Source organism: Chiloscyllium punctatum, chromosome 2 (genome assembly GCF_047496795.1).
Source record: "Chiloscyllium punctatum isolate Juve2018m chromosome 2, sChiPun1.3, whole genome shotgun sequence".
In the NCBI taxonomy this organism is placed as follows: domain Eukaryota; kingdom Metazoa; phylum Chordata; class Chondrichthyes; order Orectolobiformes; family Hemiscylliidae; genus Chiloscyllium; species Chiloscyllium punctatum.
In genome coordinates this window covers 115058161-115082562 of record NC_092740.1, presented here as the reverse complement: position 1 = coordinate 115082562, position 24402 = coordinate 115058161, and the positions used below count along the sequence as shown (strand labels likewise).

The 24402-nt window shown below is 40.9% G+C and overlaps 1 protein-coding gene across 4 annotated transcripts in view; it reads left to right on the top strand.

Moving 5' to 3' along the window:
* The window catches only part of LOC140487980 (tyrosine-protein kinase JAK2-like), a 295730-nt gene extending 279148 nt beyond the window's left edge, over positions 1 to 16582 (top strand). For all 4 annotated transcript variants that reach the window (XM_072587498.1, XM_072587490.1, XM_072587479.1 and 1 more), the window contains 5 exons: positions 2970 to 3094; positions 5182 to 5354; positions 7973 to 8090; positions 9090 to 9203; positions 10660 to 16582. In XM_072587498.1, coding sequence (XP_072443599.1) covers positions 2970 to 3094; positions 5182 to 5354; positions 7973 to 8090; positions 9090 to 9203; positions 10660 to 10767 — 638 coding nt within the window. In that variant the 3' untranslated portion in view covers positions 10768 to 16582. The remainder of the gene's footprint in view (positions 1 to 2969; positions 3095 to 5181; positions 5355 to 7972; positions 8091 to 9089; positions 9204 to 10659) is intronic.
* The last annotated feature ends 7820 nt before the right edge of the window (positions 16583 to 24402 follow it).

Below are 24402 nucleotides of genomic sequence, written 5' to 3'. Positions count from 1 at the left end.
CAAAGAAATGGCAGAAGAATTAAATGGGTACTTCAGATCTGTGTTCACTGGGGAAGACACAAGCAATCTCCCTGAGGTAACAGTGGCTGAAGGATCTGAACTTACTGGAATTTATATTTGCCAGGATTGGGTGTTGGAGAGACTGTTAGGTCTGAAGATTGATAAGTCTCCGGGGCCTGATGGTCTAGATTAGATTAGATTATATTACTTACAGTGTGGAAACAGGCCCTTCGGCCCAACAAGTCCACACCGCCGCGCCGAAGCGTAACCCACCCATACCTCTACATCTACATTTACCCCTTACCTAACACTATGGGCAATTTAGCATGGCCAATTCACCTGGCCTGCACATCTTTGGACTGTGGGAGGAAACCGGAGCACCCGGAGGAAACCCACGCAGACACGGGGAGAACGTGCAAACTCCACACAGTCAGTCGCCTGAGGCGGGAATTGAACCCGGGTCTCAGGCGCTGTGAGGCAGCAGTGCTAACCACTTTGCCACCGTGCCGCCTACATCCCAGGGTACTGAAGGAGGTGGCTCGGGAAATCGTGGATGCGTTGGTGATTATTTTCCAGAGTTCGATAGATTCGGGGTCGGTTCCTGAGGATTGGAGGGTGGCTAATGTTATACCACTTTTTAAGAAAAGTGGGAGAGAGAAAGCAGGAAATTATAGACCAGTTAGTCTGACCTCAGTGGTGGGAAAGATGCTGGAGTCTATTATAAAGGATGAAATTACGGCACATCTGGATAGTAGTAACAGGATAGGACAGAGTCAGCATGGATTTATGAAGGGGAAATCATGCTTGACTAATCTTCTTGAATTTTTTGAGGATGTAACTCTGAAGATGGACGAGGGAGATCCAGTAGATGTAGTGTACCTGGACTTTCAGAAAGCTTCTGATAAAGTCCCACACAGGAGGTTAGTGAGTAAAGTTAGGGCGCATGGTATTGGGGGCAAAGTACTAGATTGGATTGAAAATTGGTTGGCTGATAGCAAACAAAGGGTAGTGATAGACGGCTCCATTTCGGAATGGCAGGCAGTGACCAGTGGGGTACCGCAGGGATCCGTGCTGGGACCGCAGCTTTTTACAATATATGTTAATGATATAGAAGATGGTATTAGCAATAACATTAGCAAATTTGCTGATGATACAAAGCTGGTTGGCAGGGTGAAATGTGATGAGGATGTCAGGAGATTATAGGGTGGCCTGGACAAGTTAGGTGAGTGGGCAGATGCATGGCAGATGCAGTTTAATGTGGATAAATGTATGGTTATCCACTTTGGTGGCAAGAACAGGAAGGCAGATTACTACCTAAATGGAATCAATTTAGATAAAGGGGCAGTACAGAATGATCTGGGTGTTCTTGTACACCAGTCAATGAAGGCAAGCATGCAGGTACAGCAAGTAGTGAAGAAAGCTAATAGCATGCTGGCCTTCATAACAAGAGGGATTGAGTATAGAAGCAAAGAGGTGCTTCTGCAGCTGTACAGGGCCCTGGTGAGACCACACCTGGAGTACTGTGTACAGTTCTGGTCTCCAAATTTGAGGAAAGACATTCTGGCTATTGAGGGAGTGCAGCGTAAGTTCACGAGGTCAATTCCTGGAATGGCGGGATTACCTTACACTGAAAGACTGAAGCGACTGGGCTTGTATGCCCTTGGGTTTAGAAGACTGAGAGGGGATCTGATTGAGACATATAAGATTATGAAAGGATTGGACACTCTGGCAGCAGGAAACATGTTTCCGCTGATGGGTGAGTGCCGAACCAGAGGACACAGCTTAAAAATACGGGGTAGACCATTTAGGACAGAGATGAGGAGAAACTTCTTCACCTAGAGAGTGGTGGCTGTGTGGAATGCTCTGCCCCAGAGGGCAGTGGAGGCCCAGTCTCTGGATTCATTTAAGAAAGAGTTGGATAGAGCTCTCAAAGATAGTGGAATCAAGGGTTATGGAGATAAGGCAGGAAGAGGATACTGATTAGGAATGATCAGCCATGATCATATTGAATGGCGGTGCAGGCTCGAAGGGCTGAATGGCCTACTCCTGCACCTATTGTCTATTGTCAAATTTCTGGAAGAATTAGATCAGTTGCTCTATGGTGTGTTCTGTTTCCAAAGCATGGTAGGGCCCTGGAGTTGGTTTGTATTAAATATATGAGCTGACGCTGCTAGTTTGGACATTTTGATGCAACTTACTGGCCAAGACTGGCCAATGCTGACTGCGAAGCGAATCTGGTTGGGTTGATGAGAAGGGAGGAGAGAAAATACAGGAAGGTGAGATGGATCCCAAGCATTTTCTAGAGGAGGCAAAGGGAGTAATTAGAGTAGATTACTTACATTGTGGAAACAGGCTCCTTTGGCCCAACAAGTCCACACCAACTCGCCGAAGCGCAACCCACCCAGACCCATTCCCCTACATTTACCCTTTCACCTAACAGTGCAGGCAATTTAGCATGGCCAATTCACCTAATCTGTGCATTTTTGAACTGTGGGATGAAGCCGGAGCAAACCCACACAGACACAGGGAGAATGTGCAAACTCCACACAGACAGTCGCCTGAGGTGGGAATTGAACAGGGTCTCTGGTGCTGTGAGGCAGCAGTGCTAACCACTGTGCCACCATGCCACCCATATTACCTTAATTGAAAAGCCTGCAGCCATCCTTTTACTACCCATGGGTTAGGCAGCCAGTCCCAAAATCTCAAACAACCTGCTGGCCCCATTTTTGCCATGGTCCTCGAAAAGCAGCATTAGGAGTCAGTTTTGTGTCTGCATAGGAATGGACATTGTGACAGTGGTGGTGTGCAGTTTGGCAATCTGCGCAGTTCCAGGGGAGGTCAGATGCAGGCTATCACAGCCTGAAATTGATCAGTCAATCACAGAGGTTATTGCATATGAACTGAACAACAGTGTTGGACTTCTCCCCGCTAATCCTCTCACACTTAGAGTATTGTTTTTGCTTCATTAGGACGGCGAAATTTGCGATTAATAATGGAGTACCTACCTCACGGCAGCTTGCGTGACTATTTACAGAAGAATAAAGAGCGGATTGATCACAAGAAGCTGCTGGCATATGCTTCTCAGATCTGCAAGGTAATCCAATGCTTTCTACGAGTTGGTGGCCACCTAGTGTCAGTACCAAATACTGCCCAGATTCGTACTGTAGCAACTGCTGAGGGGAGATTAGATTAGGTTAGATTACTTACAGCGTGGAAACAGGCCCTTCGGCCCAACAAGTCCACACCGACCCGCCGAAGCGCAACCCACCCATTCCCCTACATTTACGCTTTTACGTAACACTATGGGCAATTTAGCATGACCAATTCACCTGACCTGCACATCTTTGGACTGTGGGAGGAAACCGGAGCACCCGGAGGAAACCCACGCAGACACGGGGAGAACATGCAAACTCCACACAGTCAGTCGCCTGAGGTGGGAATTGAACCCGGGTCCCTGGCTCTGTGAGGCAGCAGTGCTAACCACTGTGCCACCATTGTCCTGTCATCGGCTAGAATTAGGACTCCAATTAATTAGTGGCTTTCTCATTGTTAATCAAAGAGATGAGTGCAAAGCTGGAGACAGAATCCAGAGAGAAAGGGATAGGCAGATGAGGGGATTATTGTGAGTCGGCCAGGTCAGAAGCGGAGTACATGACAATGAGAGCTTAGCGTAGTTTAGATTAGACCCCCTATAGTATGGAAACAGGCCCTTTGGCCCAACAAGTCCACACCAACCCTCTGAAGAGTAACCCACCCAGATCCATTCCCCTACCCTAGTTGTCTAATGCAACTAACACTATATTAGTATTACACAGTGGACAATTTAGCATGGCCAATTCACTTGACCTGCCAATCTTTGGATTGTGGGAGGAAACCCACGCAGGCACTAGGAGAATGTGCAAACTCCAGATAGACAGTCGCTCGAGGTGGGATTCAAACCCAGGACCCTGGCGCTGTGAGGCAGCAGTGCTAACTGCTGAGCTACAGTGTTGCCCGAGAGAGAACTGATTAGGCTCTGCTGAAAGCAACCCATGTGGTGACATGACCAGGATATGGGATGGGTGAAAAAAAAATATGAAAGGGCAGAACCAGGCTCTAATGTTGAGGGCTAGAGACTGCAAGGTTCCCAAGTGGAAAATGTGGTGCTGTTCTTCAAGTATGCACTGAGGCTCATTGGAACCCGTTAGGCCTACAACAGAATTGTTGGCCAGCGAACATGGTCGAGTGCTGAAGTGGCAGGTGACTGGAAGCTCAGGGTCATTTTTGCAGACAGAATGTGGAAGCTCTGCAAAACACTCCCCCAGTCTGCATTTTGTCACCCAGTGTGTCCCTACCTCTGAACCAGGAGACTTGGGTTCAAGTCCTACCTGCTATAGAGGCATATCATTACATCACTGACCCAGCTGATTAAAAGTACACCAACCTTCTCTGAGTGCAGTCAGAACAAGCCTCTGTGAATGTTTCTATTCACTTTCACAAACTATTAAAAGAGTATCAGAGGGCAAGTGAACAGATCACATATAAACTTGGAAAGGGCAATTTGTACTAGATGGCATCAATGATTTTGTATACCACAAGAGGGCAGCCTTTCTATATCTTGACTTGATATAAATTTGAAATTTCTGTTCAGCTTCTTCCCTGTCTTGCTATGCCCTGATTTTCAGTGAAGAACGAAAATGTACTGAATCTGGTGTTTTGATGCTTTTCGGAAACATTATAGAAACAGCATTTAGAGCAGGCTTGAATGGCTATCATTATAGCAGGTCATGGCTCATTTGCAGCCTCACTGCATTTACCCACCTTTGGTCCATAGCCTTACTGGGAAAAAAAAATCTATCCATCTGAATGTCCAATGTCTTAAATGCCTACAGCCTTTTGGAGATGGTAGTTCCTGAATTCTATTGTCCTACCTATGGCAAAAATATTTTCCGATTCTGGTTTTGAATTGGGGCAGCCAAAGCTCCCTGCTCAACAAGACATTTATTTCCTGAGAGTTTGAGTTACTTATCATTTCATAAGATTAATAAAGCACAATCCCAAATGTCCTGGGAGGTTTGCGGTCGAAATTGTGTGCAGGTGGTCCATATTTCTAGCATATTCACACCAGTCACAAATGTACCATTTTCAAGGAATCATCACTGAGTGAACGATAGCAAGCACTTTTGTTTTGCTTCCTCACAGGGAATGGAATATCTAGGAACCAAGCGATATATACACAGAGATCTGGCAACACGGAACATTCTCGTGGAAAATGAGAACAGGGTGAAAATTGGTGATTTTGGCTTGACCAAAGTCTTGCCACAAGACAAGGAATATTACAAGGTGAAAGAGCCAGGAGAAAGTCCAATCTTTTGGTAAGCCCATAAATAATCTGAGGTATATGCCTTGCACAACCTTGTTAGGTAGTCTGATCCAGAATAAATAATGTTTGTTTTATGCTATGAGGACATTTTTCGCAAAATGGTTTACCATTAAATTTTGGATTAACTGATTTGAATTATCCAGTAAAAGTTTTTTTGCAATACAGCAAATAGGAGCCCGCTGTTTAAAAATGGAAAAATTTTGGTTTTGATAGATTCACACACAGTGACTTCCAAGTTAAAACTGCAGCAAATTTTAAAAATCTGCCTTTCAGCACATTGCAACCTACTCCTATTACTGTTCCCAAACTGCCTTGATGCAAGTGATATGGTCAGCACATTTCTACAAGTAAAGCCGAGAAACATCCTGAAGTAACTCAAATGATAAGAAAAAACTGCAGATGATGTAAACCTGAAATAAATAGCGAATGCTGAAGTAACTTCAATCTTTGGAGAAAAACTGGTTACGTTTTGTCTCCAGTAAATCTTCTATGCTAAACTCTTCTGCAGCCAGACCTGTTGACCTGTTGAGTTTCTTCAACATTCTCTGTATTTGATTCTAAAATAACTAACTGATTTAGTGAAATTAATTTGAACGCTATCAAGGCTGGGCTTTTTTCCTTCTAAATTCTGTAATTAACTATTAGTACTATACAGAAGTTAATTTCAGAGAAAGTTTGGTCACTTTACAATGCATGTAATGAGCTATAAGTTTCACAGCACAAATCCTTGCCTCTTAACATGTTTGTGCACAGAATGAAAAATGAATCTGAAAATGGTGAGTTGATCGTACACTTAATGTTGTTGTTTCAAGTCAATCATTATAAATCCTGAGTATTTCAAAAGTAATCTGTTTGCTTGTTTCAGGGAGGGAGAAGTGTGACTTAGGGGTAAAACTCAACAACGACCACAGAAAAATTAAATAATTAACAGTAGCCCCAGGAAGGAGGAGCAGCCCTTGCAAGCCATTAATGCTTAAGCTCTAATGAGTGAGGGCTAGAAGCTACAGCACAGGAAGAATTGGAAAGTTGAAGGATAGTCCTGGTTAGGGAGTCAGACAGGCAACTGACTTGCAGATGCAGGCACATTGGGTGAGGTAAGGGATGCTGAGTAAACAAACAAAAATAACACACATTTTATGAGCATGCAAGATATCATGCTCATATGACATTGCCTTTCCTTTCAAAACTTCAAATAAACCACTGTCACTTACAAAACAGTAAACAATGTAATTGATGGACTAGCCTCATCTCAAAAAAAAATCAAAAGTAAGACCATATAGCTCATTGAGCATGCTCCACCATTTATTGCTATTATTGCTGATCCTCTGCTTCATCTCTGCTTTCCCGCTTGCTCCCCAAATCTTTTGAAACCCTCAATGACCAGCAACCTGTCCATTCGAACTTTAAGGATTGTCAACCATGTACCATCTGGCAAGGAATTCCAAAGATTGATTAAAAGTTGTAACTATATTCAAGATTCAAGAAAGTTTTAGCATTGTGAGTGACTTTGAATCCTTGTACTCTCCTTGAAGTCTCATGACGTTGACATGCAAGTACATCAAGGAATTAGGAAAGCAAATGTTACTTTGGCCTTTTTTAAGAAACGATTGACGTAGATAAGTTGAATCTTATTGTAATTATCAGGGGCACTGGCTAAAACTGCACTTAAAAAGCAGTATATAGTTTCAGTCTCCTTACCTAAAAATGAGATATTTGGCTTTAGAGAGATAGCAATGAAAGTTCACTGAATATAGACTTATTCCAGGAATAAGTGGATTATTTTATCGGAAGAGATTTGGGTGTGCCTACAGATTAGAGACATAGTCAGTGATCTCATGAGGGCATTTAAAGTTAAAGGGTTTGACAGTAATGTTAGGAAGATATTTACCCTGACTGGGGAATAAATGGGGGGGGGGGTTAAAATTTCTGGAAAAGGAGGAATCTACCATTTTGGACTGAATTGAGGAGGAAGTTCTTTGTTCGAACACTTAATTATATTTTATTGTCGCGTGTACTCAAGTACAACTAGAGTGAAAAGTGTACAATGTTGCTATTCCCAGAGCCATCTTAGGTACAAAGGTACCTAACTACAAAATCTTAGGTACAAAGTAGAAAAATAAAGATACAAAATTAAAAGTTCAATAGTCTTTCTCAAGTCCTGAGCCATGCTGGGCTCACACTCCCGACAACGGCTCATTCTCCTTCACTTTGGCCTGTTCTTGAGGAGATCTTGAACTACCTGCTCTTGCTGCTGCCACAGATTTCTGTTGCCTAGAAGGTTATTGATGCTCAGCTGCTAAGTAGGTTCAAGTCAGTATTTGAATGACCTGTCTGTGCCTTTATTTCTTGAGTTCTTACATATAGCTACAGTGAGGAGCTTCCACAAAAATAGGAAAATGATGGCATTACTGTGCATCTTGAGTCTGCCTACATGAGAGCTCTAGGAGAAGATTGCCTCAGCCTTTAAACGGCACACAACATTTGGAGGATTGAAGAGAAAGTCATAGTGTAAATAGAGAAATTGCTGGCTGGGATTTTTCGATAGTGTGCAGCAGACCACTCAGGTTATGATGGTTAAGTGTGTGATATTTTTCTGAATATCTGAAACAGGTACGCACTGGAGTCTCTAATGGAAAACAAATTTTCAGTGGCTTCAGATGTTTGGAGCTTTGGAGTGGTGCTATATGAGCTTTTCACATACAGCGAGAAGACCAAAAGTCCACCGTCGGTGAGGCTTCAACTTCTAATTAAACTTGTTTCTCGACTGGCTTTGTTTTGTATCACTAATGTTACCTGTTGCATGAAATACTGTTCACAGTTTGCAAATTTTACAATGTAAAGCACGTTTACTGCCTGTTTGGAAAATCCGTTATTACGTATTGACCAGGATGTTCAGAGAGTAGCAATCACAGGATGTTCTGCTCGTAATTCTTTTCTCCCTGTTGGTATTAAACTCTGAATTTCTAGCCGTGAATTCTGATCCAGGCCTGTTTAGGAATGCGGAGCCTAACTCTGCTGAAAATAGGTCCCTCCTCCCACTGACTGCAGGATTGTCCAGGTGGAGTGGGCAGTGCACAATGTTTGGGACTTAAATGTGCAGCAGCACAACCAGATACTGTGAAAGGTGCTGCTAAAGATGAGTGTGTTTAGCGTAGCAGTTGGTTAAGGGGATAGGTTTCATTCGATGGATAGAGTGCCAGGCAAAGAGGGTGCCAAATGGGTAGCATGTCAGATTAGTTGGAGTGCTTTCAGGATAGATTGGGGTTGGGGGGTGCAGGGGGAGGGGGGGGGCGGTGTGGGGAGTTCAGAAGAATGTCCAAGCTGACATTAAGGGGGTTGTCAGTGCTTCAGGCAGACAGCATTGCTCAGGGTCTCAGGTCACAGGTCACAGGGTTGGCAGGCGAGCGGGGAAGTGGAACCCTCTCCAGTGTTAAGGAGTATTCCCCCCCACCCCACCAGAGTATCCTAGATGAAAGGGGAGTAGCCCTTCAGGACCTTCACCTTTCCCAGGCAATTCCAGCAGTCAGCTGTGTCTCAGGTCCTGCAGGATCCTGACGTACAACCCCAGTGTGCACTATTCCAACAACTGTCTGGTCTTTGGAAAAGCAGGGCCATTATTTACTGCTTTTTCAGTACTTTACAAATATTGCTCACTTAAATGTTAACCAGTTTTCTAACATTTCTCTTTTGATGAATCCAATTTAGTGTTGTTTAATTACATTTTCAGGAATTCATGCGCATGATCGGCAGTGATAAGCAAGGGCAGATGATTGTCTTCCATTTGATCGAGCTACTCAAAGAGGGTAGACGACTGCCAAATCCAGATGGCTGTTCTGACACGGTATTGCACATAAAGCCATTTGCTCTTTAGTTTCTTCATCTATCTTGCGCAAATCATTGTATTTTCATTTGAAAAAGTAATGTGCGGGATTAGGCTAAATTCTGTTACTGAAATAGTTTATAGTTATTTAGAGTAACCTTTGATGTAATTATTTACCGATTTTAAAAACTAGCAAGCAAGTTACACCCCTGGGGCAATGTTTAATGGCAGTGATGGGGTAGGTGTGGTGCAGAGGAGGGCGTCATGTCTGCTGGCAGAAATGTGTGAGTGAGATTACTAACAAAATATGGAGTGCGTGTCCTATGGGTCTGACCCATCCAGGAACTGAGGGCAGATTATGTAAACTCAACTGTTCCATCAATTTACAGCTGGAAAAGAGATTTTCTTTGTGTCTGGGTCATAGAGATGTACAGCATGGAAACGGTCCAACCCGTCAATGCCGACCAGATATCCCAACCCAATCTAGTCCCACCTGCCAGCACCCGGCCCATATCTCTCCAAACCCTTCCTATTCATATACCCATCCAAATGCCTCTTAAATGTTGCAATTGTACCAGCCTCCATCACTTCCTCTGGCAGCTCATTCCATACCCGTACCACCCTCTGTGTAAAAAAGTTGCCCCGTAGGTCTCTTTTATACCTTTCCCCTCTCACCCTAAACCCCTGTGGTCTCTAGTTCTGGACTCCCTGACCCCAGGGAAAAGACTTTGCCTATTTATCCTATCCATGCCCCTCATAATTTTGTAAACCTCTATAAGGTCACCCCTCAGCCTCCGACGCTCCAGGGAAAACAGCCCCAGCCTGTTCAGCCTCTCCCTATAGCTCAAATTCTCAAACCCTAGCAACATCCTTGTAAATCTTTTCTGAACCCTTTCAAGTTTCAGAACATCATTCTGATTTAGCAAGTCTCCTGCAAGAGATAAGAGCAATGAACTTGGACTATATTTCAGAACTAAATCAGTATTTAGATCACACATGGAATTGGGTCATTCAATTCAACATTCAGTGGAGGTGTTTCTGCTCAGCATGAATCTCCTCCCACATCTCTTCATCTCTCGTGGTGTCACTAGGCAAAAGCAAACATCACAATGTTGTATTTAACTGCATAGGACTAGTTACTAAATAGGCAGTTTCACTTAGAGGCTGCTTTGGGAATTGTTAAGAATTATCCCTAATTAAGTTAATATTGGGTCACCATCTCAGCCAGATCTTAAAATATAGCCATGACAGATTAAACCTATCTTATGAATGCATGCTGTTACTGATATTTACTGAAGAGGTTGTGTAATCAGTAGGAAGGATGGGGGAAATAATCCACTTTAATAGAACATTGGAAGCAGAAAAGATGCCTTGCATACTTAATGAAAAAACATTTGTTTATGAGCAGCATTGTAGCAATGAGAAACAATGTTTTCAAACCTATTTTTGAATCCTGACCATGCTTCACCTTCCACAGATGTATTCAACAATGATGGAATGCTGGAACACTGTGTCAACTCAGCGCCCAACTTTTAAGGAGCTCGCTCAGAAAGTGGACTCCATGAAGGATCCTATGGGAGGATGAGTTTGCAGAAACTTCAACCGGGATACTCTGAAGTCCCAGCACAATTGCTGCTTTTCCAGACTGTATCTGGCAAGGATCACTTTGGACTTCTTCCTCAGCCTGTGGGAAATGTTAGTCCTTTCGTAGTGACGTCGCAGTTCAGCAGGACAGGCTGGTAAATTATTGGTGTTGTAACTACGAAATGATTTGCCCACTTCAGGCCTGCTGACATGTGGGTCTAATACTGCGGCTGTTTATAACAGTAGGAGTTAACTATGTGGTGATGATACTTCCGACACAGTGATGCTTGGAGTTTATCATTGCCACAATTGTTGGAGGGCCTTCAGTGGTGAATATTACACCTGATGTTATCTGTACTACTTGCACATCAGCTGACTAAAGAAAAAGATTCGAATTTTGAATTTGCCCATTGTACCCTAAAACTGTGCTAATAGTAATTTTGACAAAGATTGGAGAATAATTTCACTGTTATGTAGGATCTTATTTGGACTTGTCATAGACTAGATTTGCAAATAGTGTTGCCAAGAATATGGATAAGTCCCATGCTATGATATTTATTATATATGTTAGTTTGGCAATATTAACTACAAAAGGAAAAGATCAATTTCTGAAATTGAAAATTTTCATGAATCAACTATGCTGTGGCTGTGAGTATCGTGATGCATTAAATGGTGATGTAAGAAGTGTATGTTACTGCAGAATATTGTAGATGTTGAATTGGTGATACGTTCAAGGACTTGCGAGCGGTGCATAGATTTGGGAGTTGTAGCTTCATAATATCTTGAAGAATCCACATTCATGAGGGAATAATTGTTTGGTACATGATCCAGAATATTAAACAATGCATAGTTTGTAGTGACACTTAATCTGCCTTATGTTATCCATTTGTTATTCTTTGTAACATCTGGATCAGTTGTGAAGGAGAAATATGTTGAACACCATTTGCTTAGGTTAATTGTATGAAGAGAAGCTCAGGGATATTTTGCGCTTTTATTTTAAAACAAAGAAAACGATCGATGCAGGATTAGTTGTTTCATCCAAAAATGAATTAATTTACATACATGAATTCAGTAGGCACTCATGCCAAAATACCTTTTGAATTCTGCCACCTCCTCCAATTCATGGGCACAGAGGGATGATTAACAAATACCAGTCTTGTTCAGCATTATGCCCATCCCAAGGACTTTTTTCCAGAAGTCATGCAAACATAGTCTTTACCCCGCAATAGAAAATCATTCTTCAGCTATACAAGCAAGCATGACCAAAACGTAGATATAAAGTGACCAAGATTTTATTCTCCTTCTTTATTAATTTAATTTTCTACAGACTCTTAAGTTTACTTCCATCCATACAATACCAGTTTGAACTCAAAACTCTGAGCAGGGAAGGCCATATCCTAATGGTATTCTCCCTATGCTATTGACTTAGATTCACATTCAGGGGACATGACAGAGGTGGAATTTGAATGTCGTGAAAAATCCAGAATTAAGAGTCTAACGATGACAATGAAATTGTTGTTAAAAACCCAGCTGGTTCATGATTATCCTTTATGGAAGGAAACTGTGGCCCTCACTTGGTCTGGCCCATATGTGACTCCAAATCCACAGCAATGTGATTGGCTATTAACTGCCTCTGGGCAATTCAGCATAGATAATTAAATTCTGGCCTGGCCAGAGACCTCTACATCCAACAAAATAAACAGAAGTTATTAATGATGCAGTGTTTGTAAAGCAGCAGCTGAAATTGTGCACTGGGAATGCAGTAATTTATGTGAATGAGCCACACAACACAGGTACACTACTAGCTGCAAACCCACATTAAAAATGTCGATTTATGAACGAGTAGTTATCCAACCGATAAGAATAAATGTAAGTTACATGTTTTTGTGTTCATTCCTCCATTTTTGTTACAATGAACAGATTGCAGCACTTCATACAACACTTGTCCACCATATGTGAACCATGTAAAGTGTTGTAGCAGAATTGGTCTGGTATTGATTGACTGTAGAGAGGAGAATAGTCAAATAGAAATGTAGAGTATAGCACTCTAATGTCAGCACTATATATTACCTGGGGCTATTTACCTCTGTGTCCTGTTCTGTGTGATTTTCCAGCTTTTGGATATGAATTTTAGAAAAGCCATTTCCAGGATGGAGGCTTGTGATCAACAGGTAGTAATCACTGTACTGTCTTTACCAGTATCCCTCTGTTTGCAGCAAAATTACTCAGGACCATGTTCCATTAAGCAATGCATACCACTACAGGAGCTATTATCAAGTGTTTTAGCTTTGATTCATGTTTTCTTGCAATGTTCACTGAACAGTGAGAAGTCCAGGAGTATTCTCATTGGGATATGTCAGCAGGGACATTTTGTGACAATGAGTGCAGAATACTAGACTAGAAATGTGTTCATGCTATAAAGCATATTGGCTTAAGTACAAATTCTGCATTGCATTGACACCAAACAACTGAATAAACCAACAGTGAGTGTTATAACTCCTCAGGGCTTGCAGATTCATTCATGAAGCACATGAGAAAACCAGAAGATACTTACTTTCTTTAGGGCTGGGCTAATTAAAATGGAAAAACTTCTATTCACGTTCTCTCTGACATGTACATCCTCAGAAACCACTTTCCTCCTTGCATCTTCCTTAGTGCGCACTTTTTTGGAATTTTATCTTTCCATGAATTCCTGAAAACAAATAGCAAACCAATCAACAAAGGACTGTGTAATTTGTCTGCAAACTTTTGACAACTTTCCAATCTAACTTTTTTTTTGCTGTTACCCAAATAAAGAAACAATATCATTCGGTGTGAATGAGACTGTCGGGGTTATTTGGGAGAAATGTAATCAGCAAGTGAGCACTTTCATAATTGGTGCACCCACTAAAGCCATTGTGTGACATCATTTACCTATTTAAAAAATCCATGGATGAATGTGAATGTCATTGGTAGGGTCAACGTTTGTTAATTTCTCAAAGACCGTTAGAGTGTAGTTAAACCTCCACCGTCTGCTCAGAATAAATAATGAGTGTATTGAAAGTGCTCTTCTCTACTGAGCTATCATGTTGCTATATAGTAAGGAGCTCACTGGCTATTTCATACCTGAAAAGTGTGCCATTTTTGAATGTTTCCCAGCTACTTTGGAACTGAAATCAGATCTTCATGTTTCCATTTCTTTATATACTGGTAGTTTTAGCATTGCACAATCTACATTTATACAGCACCTTTACTAGCATGCAAAGTTCCAAAATTTGCAAATATTTTCAAACAAAAGAATTGTCTGCATGTTTTGGACATGCGATCAAAAACTGATCAAAGCAGTGTGTTTGATAGAATAGGTCCTTTGGCCCACAATGTTTTGCCAAGGATGAATCCTAATGTAAAATAGAATTACTTAATCTACGCACCCCTCAATTCACTGCTATCCATGTGCTTGTCCAGCAGTCACTTAAGTGTCCCTAATGACTCTGCTTCCACCACCACCGCTGGCAATGCATTCACAACTCTCTGCGTAAAGAACCTACGTCTGAGGTCCCCTCTATACCTTTCTCCTAATATCTCATGCAGCATATTAAAGGATGAAAGTGAGCTGGAGAGGTTGAAAGAGGGATTGGCTGGTCACCCAGACAGACTTTTGTACACTAGTCTTCTTTGGATAGCCATGGGAAGACCATTGCCTGATGTAGGCTACAATGTACATAATTCAGTAAATCAAACTCTCACTCCAAAGTGTGTGCTGTGCTTCTATCATCATGAACCTTATGTTGTTAAAAATTGTACCTAGCATCAGAAATGTACTAATGTCAGTGTAGATCACTTAATGCAATCATGAAGGATTCAAGAGTAAGGTGGAGATCTGACATAAGCTGAAGGATTTCTGGTAGATTAATAGGAAGGGTGAGCAATATGTTTCAATTCATTTGAGGTTATTAATACAATGATCACAAAATAATATTAGTCAGTATAAATTGACAAATAAGCACCAATTGCAATGAAACCTGAAAATGACCTGAGACAGTGTCTTCAGATGGTGCTTGATGGTGTGATTTCAATCAGCACTGATTCAAGCTTCATTTTAAATTATCCCAAACTAGCTTTTAAACGTGATTTATGATTTCCTGCCAGATTAACAATGTGCAATAATCATGTTAGAGTGAAAAATGAAAGTGACATGGGGTTGGGGACAGTGGCTCAAGTGGTTAGCACTGCTGCCTGAGGGAACCAGCGATTTGATGGGCTGACTGGCCTGCTTCCACACTATAGGGATTCTGAGTCAACATAAATGTGAACAAGTTGTGAATTATTGTAAGAAGATATTTGCTTACTTCAGAGTCATCACATTCTAACTACAAATATGCTTTTGTTAAGAGAAAATGCTTGTTCTTTAAATGGCATTGTTTCTGCCGATTCTTACAAGTGCTTTTTTAAAAATTCATTCTTGGGATGAGGTCATTGCTGGCTAGGCCAACATTTATTGCCTATTCCTAATTGCCCAGAGGGCAGTTAAGAGTCAACCATGCTGCTGTGGGTCTGGAGTCACATATAGGCCAGACAGGGTAAGGATGGCAGGTTTCCTCCTAAAAGACATTAGTGAACCAGATGGATTTTTTTTCCCCACAATCAACATGGATACACCGTTATCATTACACTCTTAATTCCAGATTATTTTTTGTTGAATTCAAATTCATCATCATCTGTGGTGGGACAAATGAGAGTGATAACTGTTTATTTATACTTGGTAATAATTTAGGCCACAGAACATCCATCACCACCAGCCAAGTTTTAGAATACAAAATATACCTGTTGCATGGATCAAAATGATCATTATCCATATGTAAAATGACACTAAAGTTTGGTTGTACTCCACAGTGATCTAGAATCCTTGTAGTGTTACCAGAAAATGTGTACCCATTGATTAAGATTGTTTGTTTAGTTTTTTGTAGCTTTGTAATAGCTTTTTGTAGATTTTCTTTGCAATATCCAGCAGTAATCAATTAATAACAATTTTTTACATTTTGGACAACGTCAACTAACTGAATCTAAGAATAGTTTGCCTTATTACCTTGGAATTACAGTCCTATGTTCTTCAAATCAAACTTTGTAAAATTGAAACCTAATTTCTGAAACAAGGGCAATGATGACATAGTGCTATTGTCCTTGATCTAGAAATGCAGAAACTCAGCTACCATTCTGGTGACCTGTTTTGAATCCATCGTGGTAAACGGTGGAAAATTAATTCATTAAACCAGTAGAATTAAAATGAAGCCATTGTTGTAAAATCTCATCTGGTTCAGTCATGCCCTTTAGGGAAAGAAATCTGCCAATCTTGCTTGGTCTGCCTTTCATGTGATTCTAGACCCTGAGCAATGTGGGTGGCTCTTAACTGCTCTCTGGGAAACTAGGGATGAGCAATAATTTGTGGCCTATAAAAATATTCCTGACAGTCCTTCCATTCCAACTAGTTAGACCATGGAATCGTACCGCGGGTTTCTCCAAAGATTCCTAGAGGAATGCATCGCCATTTAGACAACAGATCAGCACGGTGTACTGTCAAGGGGATAAAGCAGAAGCATTATTTAGCCTCAGACTAAAGCTCTGTTGACAGAAACTAGTTTCTGAAATCACTTGTAAATATATTGTGGTTCTTGGCCATCTTTTGACGCTTAACTGGGGGGGTTCTTAGGCTTGTGTGTACTGTTCACGTGAAAGAGCTGCCTCACTTGTTATGCATCTCATTTCAGTTCATGGGCACGTAATAACTAGTTCTGTACAGGGGCAGTGGCTGAATCAAAATATATCATGATTCCTCCCCCCCCCCCCCCCCCCCCCCCCCCCCCCAGCCAGTGCTTTTCAAGGGCATTAAAAATCTTGTTGCATTCAATTCTACTGCTTAGTTTCTTATCTTGCACATGCATGAAGTCTCGCCATTACAAAAGGCCAAGTGGCCTCCTTCCCGAGTGTAAATTTTAGATGATTAGCTATTCATAAAGGAAAGAGTCCTTATTTTGCTTTCACTGTTATATATTTTTAAAAATCAATTAATGTTCTTGACTTCACTATTTCCTTAGTCTGAAATGGACCTCTGTTGCAATGAATGCCTTCAAGAGTATCTGCTTCCTTTTACATGCCAAATTCTTGTTTATTCTCAGTAATTCTAGTTATCCCTGCGGTCCAATTTCACACAAGCAGCAAATGTTCTCATAGATAGTGGAACTGTTCTTATACTGCAAAACGTCATCACCTAAAAGGTGATTTCATTCTCAAGTCTAAACTATTTTCCATTGCTAAGATTCTAATCTGTTTCTGTTGTCAACAAATGATCAATGATCCTCTGTAAACTTTACTTCTCCTTGATGGTGAGTGACAAACATCACTCTGTACACAAGACATGCTTCTTATGTTGAAATCACATTGCATTAGAGTCTCATGGGGCTTAACAGGTTAAATTATAAGGATAGTTGTATTAGCTTGCATTCCTTAAATCAGAGAAAATTGTGAGGTGAACTAATTGAAGTGTTTAAGATGCTGAAAGGATTCAATTGTGTAGTAAAGAGAAGCTATTTTCTCTGTTGCAGGAAGTGAGATCAGGAGGATATAACTTTTAAAAATTAGAGCTAGGCCATTTAGGAATTAAATCACAAACGTTTTTATTCAGGCAGTTACAATAGAAATCTGGAATCCTTTTCCCAAAAGCCTATGAGTGCTCATTCAGTTCGATCTTTGTGGCCCGAGGTCAACAATTATTAGGTAAGGAAAACACGATTTGGAAGCAAGGGAATCAAATTTAATTGAGGTATCAATCAGCCATGACTAACTGAACAGTTGATCAGGCACGAGGGACTGAATATTCTCATGCTTTTCCCATGTTCCTATCTCAAAATTAGAATTCATTGCCCTTAGCTTTTTCATCCTTTTGCAATGTTTTACACCTAGCTTGGTGCTTTCTAATAATACTTGCTGTTTTCCTCTGATCCGGTCTTCCCTGCAAAGACTATTAATCCTGATTCTGAATTTAATTTAAGAAAAAAAAACAACCAACAAGACACCATTCCTCATGCCTCTGGAACTATTGGAGTTAAGACCATAACTCTATTGTCTGGATGGTCAGTCTGACTCATGCGCTGACAGTAAAATAAATATCGCTTGCCAACTAACCCTGATTGTTGGTGAGCTTTCTGCTGTTGTTCATTTACTTAATAATCAGTCATTAACTTATAGTTTGTTTTATTTAGGATGTGATACTACAATTTATTGCATGAAAATTCATTGCTGTCTTTTTGTCTTTTAAATAACGTTAAAATAATATTTTCTATTCATTTTAAGAGAATAAGGTATTGTATATAGTCATGTAAATATTATGGATAATTTTACTGGTCCGCTGTACTTTCTTCATTTTCTTGTTACAGAAGATGTAACTGCTATTGTGCCTTGTACTACAAAAATGTATAAACTGTGATAAACAGCAGTAAGTGCATATATATTTTGTGACTTTATATGAGATACATATATTCTGCTGCTAACCCATTACTTTATTGCAAATTCAAATATTTTTAACAGCTTCTGAGAGCCAGGATGCTTGTAAACTATTGTCCATGCATTTTCTTTTTAATTTACACTTTAATCTGTATGCCATTGTTGTTGAGAAAATAAAATTTTCATCATTTTTACAACTTGCATTTTTCTTGTTCGAATTTTCTGAAATTAAATATAATTTGATTACTGAAACTTCTGCTGTGTATTTAACAGCTTTGCCTTTTTATTCAAAACAAGGTAACTAGATGAGGTGAAAGGGGATTTTAAAAATTGAGCAATGTTTTACACAGTTTAGACTATTGTATGACAAAGAATGAAACCTTGAACTCCTAAACCAAATTGGGCTGAAGAAAAGTGTAAGACAAGTCAAATGGACTGGAAACGTTAACTCTGTTTCTCTCTTCACTGATGCTACCAGACTTACTGAGTTTCTCTGTGTTTATTTCAGATTTCCAGGATCAGCATTATTTTGCTTTTATTAAGATGAATTGTATATGTAACTTGCAATTACTTCAGTGAGTGAACTTGCCTGCAACACATATTTATAGTATCAATCCTGATTTGAGTGTAATTATATTACCTTTTCATAATGCATATGAAGTGTATATTTAGGCACCCTCTTAAGAATTGCTGTGTGATATATTTTTGGGATTATGTTAGCTAGAAGTGCATCCATCTACTTAAGGGTTTTTCTATTTTATGATTATCATCAAGCTGACAATTGTTGCTTCTCAGAAGTGGACTGCTCTCTCTTTTAGCAACTTCATAAACTTTCAGATCAAAGACTACATATGAACCACTTAAGGATAAAGTCAACAGAACTCAGTAGTTGACAAAGCATTCTTATACTAGTATAGTTTTAATAGGATTGGGAGTTCCAACATGATGCAGTATTGCATCTACTTGTGATGCTGCTCTATTTATTGACTGGCATGCCAGTGCAGCATTGATATTGTGGAACACAGTGGATGTTGAAGTTGACAGGTTAGGGAAAAACTGTAGAATCCAAAGAATCTAGCATCATACTAATTGGTGTAGCTCCATCACGAGTTGTCAGAAGAGATGGTTCTGCACATTTGTTTGGATACCAGACATCTGAATGTGTCTTTAAAGCTATGCACACACAAAATTCCCACCTTTGTAAAAGTAAACCCCAAAATTGTAAATACCATCTTTTTTTCTCTCCAGACTCAATAAAAATGGCTACTGATCAATGCATTTAGAAAGAGTATATTCAAAATATCTTTTGACGTAATGTGAATAATTTACTTAAGCTAAGCCTTTGAATTTCAGGGGGAAAAAGGGGAATGTGTTGTCGTGTACATGTACCTTTTAAGGGGGTGTATCTTAAATGGCTGTCCATCATTAACTACCACGAACCAGGATGTGATGTATAATCTTGAGTTTATAGACCAACTGAAGCAGTAGGCCTACAATCAAATTTATCTACAAATAAAGAGCCTTATTATTGTTTTACCTATCCTTGCAGTGTGATTGGTTTGATTGCAGTAAATGAAAGAATGGAATGGGAAAGGTCTAAAACAACAGGCAAAATATTATAGGGATCTGAAGGATGTAGCTGACAGTGAGTCATGTAGAATCAGGCAACAAGTATGGTGTGGCCAATCTAGTTGTTGAAATCATCTCTCTCTCTCTCTCTCTCTCTAATCTTTTATCCCTTTCATAAGCAGAATGGCAAGATTCTTGTTAGGTGGTGATGGGTTGCCAATTGAGATAGTATTGCTTGTTAGATACCTTGCTAACATTATCAATGGTCAGAATGTGACAAACTTGCCAAACAAGCTTGATGTCAGAAAACATCACTGAATCTATGCATTTACCTGTAAGGTTCAACTCACCACTTGCTAAAACATGTTAGAAAGCAGGTGCCAGGTAATGCTTCATAGGCACTGCCAAATGCATTTGATATCCATGAACCTTGGCATCTGCCATGCACATTCTCCCCATGTCTGTATGGGGGTTTCCTCCCATAGTCCAAAAGCTGTGCAGGTTATGTGATTGACCGTACTAAATTGCTCATAATGTCCAGGAATTTGCAAGCCAGGTGGATTTGCCATGGGAAATGCAAGGTTACAATGATAGGGTGGGGACAGTGATCAGGATGGGATGCTCTTCAGGTGATCCGTATGGATTCAATGAGCCAAATGGCCTGCTTCTACACTCGAGGGATTATATGATTCCAAGAATCCTCATGTCACATCTCCAGTACATTTATGTACTTCAACACTGCTCCTCTGGCTGCATCAGCCACTATCATTGTAATGCTACTGCAAGGACTCTGTACACTCAGGAACACACACTTAGCTCAAGAACTGGAACAGGATATGTCTCTGGGTTGTTAGATTGCACTCATTTTGTGCACACTTGGAAGCCCACAGTACTCTTGTATTGATTTCATTGCTTTCCCTTTTTCTACTGTGCTTTGAAGAGCTGAATGACAGGCAGCACACCATCCAGTTTGACTCTTTCAGCCCTTTTGTGCACGGTTCTCCCCCTGGAATAAAGGTGGCAGGCATTAAGGGAAATGAAAGTGGGTGGAGCAGTGGGGAGGTGTCCTAAGTGAGTGAGTAGGAAGCACAGAGGGTCTATACAGTTCATAGTGTCAGAGCTGAGATAGATGAGAGTGACGGAAGATGTTACAAGTATTAATGAAAATGATACAGCATAGGTCTTGGTGGGAAGCAAGTACAGTAGCCAAAACAGAGTGAGTTGAAGGTATATGATTGAAAACGGTGTCACTTGGCAGAGTGAAGAAGGCCATTGACTTCTTTCCTAAAGTGTTGAGTATTCCTCCAGATAGCTAAGACTATTTTAATCTGGGTGGTAACCTTGGACCAGCTGGAATGTTTGGGTGTCGTGACCTCAACTACCAATCCTGGGGAAGGAGTGGGTTCCATACCAGCACCACCCTGTCCATCAGGGCATTGGCACTCTGCTTTGAAGGCAGTTTCTCCCTGCCTGCCATGCCCAGGGCAAATGTCAGGACTGATTCAGACTGATGGTGCTTCTGGGTTACGTCACAATGATGTAGGTGCAAGGGATGCTGGTGAATTCTGGGCTGTTGGCTGAGTGGCAACTTGTTATAGGAACAGTACGTGGTAAGATGGGTTGGAAATCTTAGCCATATCTGACCCATTTTCTGACTTGTGCCCTCAACCCCTCCCTCCCTTCTCAGCACAATGATAGGGTTATTCTTGTCCTCACTTTCCACTCCACTAACCTCCGCAGTCGAAGGCTCATCTATCATTTCCATTGCCTCCAATAGGATGCTACTACAAACAGACCACACCCTTCCCTCCTCTGTCAAATTTTCAGAAACTGTTACACACCTTTCAAGTGAAGCTATGAATCTAGTCAACTGCATTCGCTGCTCACAATGCAGTACCTCTTCCAAAAACAAACTGCACATTTCTTAATAACTCCATTCCATCTGCAAAAAAAATGACCCTGATGTTCTTACCATTTGCTATTTCAAAACACGATCTTGCTTTTATGTTAACATTTCTGTTCTAGCTGAACACTGAAGCCCAAAACTAGTTGGAGGAACGGTCCTCCCTCCCTTTCTCAATTTGAATATTTTACAGCCTTCAGGATCCTGCATTGTAATCAACAATTTCAGACTACGAACTCTCCATTACAATTATCATCTTCCCCATTTCTGTTCCTGTAGGTTTGCAAATTTAGTCCATAAGATCATAAGTAGCAGCAGGAGGAGTAGACCATTTAGAATTAGAATTAAGTTTATTGTTACATGTAATCGAGTACAGGAATACTTGATAAGTTCACAATATTGCCCCTCACGGCATGATCTTCGGTACAAAGTTTATTTCTCTGTTTTGTACAGTATCTAAAGAGAAAAAGTTATATTCCCTTTCAGTGACTCATAGTACAATCATAGTGATTTTTGAGAAGATTTGTAGCTCAGGTTAAGATTCTGGATGTAGGTTTGCTCGCTGAGCTGGGCAGTTCATTTCCAGACATTGTCACCCTACCAGATAACATCTTCAGTGGGCCTCAGGCAAAGCAGTATACACGATTCATTGTACAATTTGGAAATATGCTCCTTATGAGCCTGCTTGACTATTCAATAAGATAGAGGCAAATCTGATTGTGGCCTTTCCAGCCTATTCCCCAGAACCTTTTGACTTCCTTGCAGATCAAAACTCTTGAATATAACCCAGCCTTGAATCTGTTCAATGACCAAGCTTCCACTGCTCACTGGGGATGAGAATTCTAAAATCTAAAAAGAAAATCCTATTCATCTCTAAGAACTCTAATAAAGGAGTCAAGCACAATATTTCTCTTAAACCCATTTTTCACTCTGCCTGATTAAGAACAAAGAAAATCTACAGCCCAGGAACAGGCCTTTCGGCCTGCCAAGCCTGAGCCGATTGTGTAACGGTTCCTAAATGTTGTGCTATTCCTTCCTTAATAATGGATTCCAGCATTTTTCCAATGAAAGTGAGAGACTAACTGACCTGCAGTTCCCTACTGTCTGTCTCCTCCTGTGTTGACAAGGTTTGTTACGTTTGTAATGCTCCAATATACTACAACATTTCTAGGTCAATGGAGTTTCAGAAAATCATAAGTGCAGCTGCTGCTTCTGCAGTCAATTCTTCTAAGAAACTGAAATGCCGACCATCAAGTCAATGACTCTCTTGTCTGTCTTTAGTTCCAATAGTTATACCAGCATACTTCCCTTATTTGTGCTTTTTTAAAAAAAGAAAATTTACAGCCCCGGAACAAGCCCTTCGGTCTTCCAAGTTTGAGCCAATCCAAGTCCACTGTCTAAACCTGACGCCCAATTCACAGGCATCTGTATCCCTCTGCTCCCCACCTACACATGCATCTGTCCAGACGCATCTTAAATGATGTTCCCGTGCCTGCCTCTACTACCTCTGCTGGCAATGCATTCCAGGCACCTACCATTCTCTGTAAAGTACTTTCCGCATGTATCCTTCTTAAACATTTCACCTCCCACCTTGAAAGTGTGACCTCTTGTTATTGAATCCTTCACCTTGGGAAAAAGCTTCTCTATCCACCCTGTCTATACCCTTCATGATTTTGTAGACCTCAATCAGGTCCCTCCTCAATCTCCTTTTTTCTTAAAAAAACAAACCTAACCTACTCAATCTCTCTTCATAGCTAGCATCTTCCATACCAGGCAACCTCCTTGTAAACCTTCTCTGCATCCGCTCCAAAGCATCCACATCCTTTTGGTAATGTGGCGACCAGAACTGTACACAGTATTCTAAATGTGGCCGAACCAATATCTTGTACAATTTTAAAATGACCTGCCAGCTCTTATAATCAATACCCTGTCCGATGAAGGCAAGCATACTATATGCCTTCTTGACCACTCTATCCATCTGTGAAGCAACCTTCAGGATACAACCTGAACTTCGATCTCTCTGCACATCAATTTTTCCCAAAGGCACTTCCATTTACTGTATAATTCACTCTAGAATTAAACTTCTCAAAATGCATCACCTCACATTTGCCTGAATTGAACTCCATCTGCTACTTCTCCGCCCAACTCTCCAGTCTGTTCTCCTGTATTCTTTGACAGTTCCCTATGCTTTCTCTACTCCACCAATCTTAGTGATATCTGCAAACTTGATCATTCCAACAGAGCCATCTTCCAGAACATTTATGTATATTAAATGTTTCTTTATTTTTCCATCTTGATTTTCACAACTCTTGATGCTTTTGTGTCTTAGAGTCATAGATACGTACAGCATGGAAACAGACTCTTCGGTTCAACCTGTCCACACCTACCAGATATCCCAACCCAATCTAGTCCCACCTGCCAGCATCCAGCCCATATCCCTCCAAACCCTTCCTATTCATATACCCATCCAAATGCCTCTTAAATGTTGCAATTGTACCAGCCTCCACCACATCCTCTGGCAGCTCATTCCATCCACATACCACCCACTGCGTGAAAATGTTGCCCCGTAGGTCTCTTTTATATCTTTCCCCTCTCACACTAAACCCCTGTGGCCTCTAGTTCTGGACTCCCTGACCCCAGGGAAAAGACTTTGCCTATTTATCCTATCCATGCCCCTCATAATTTTGT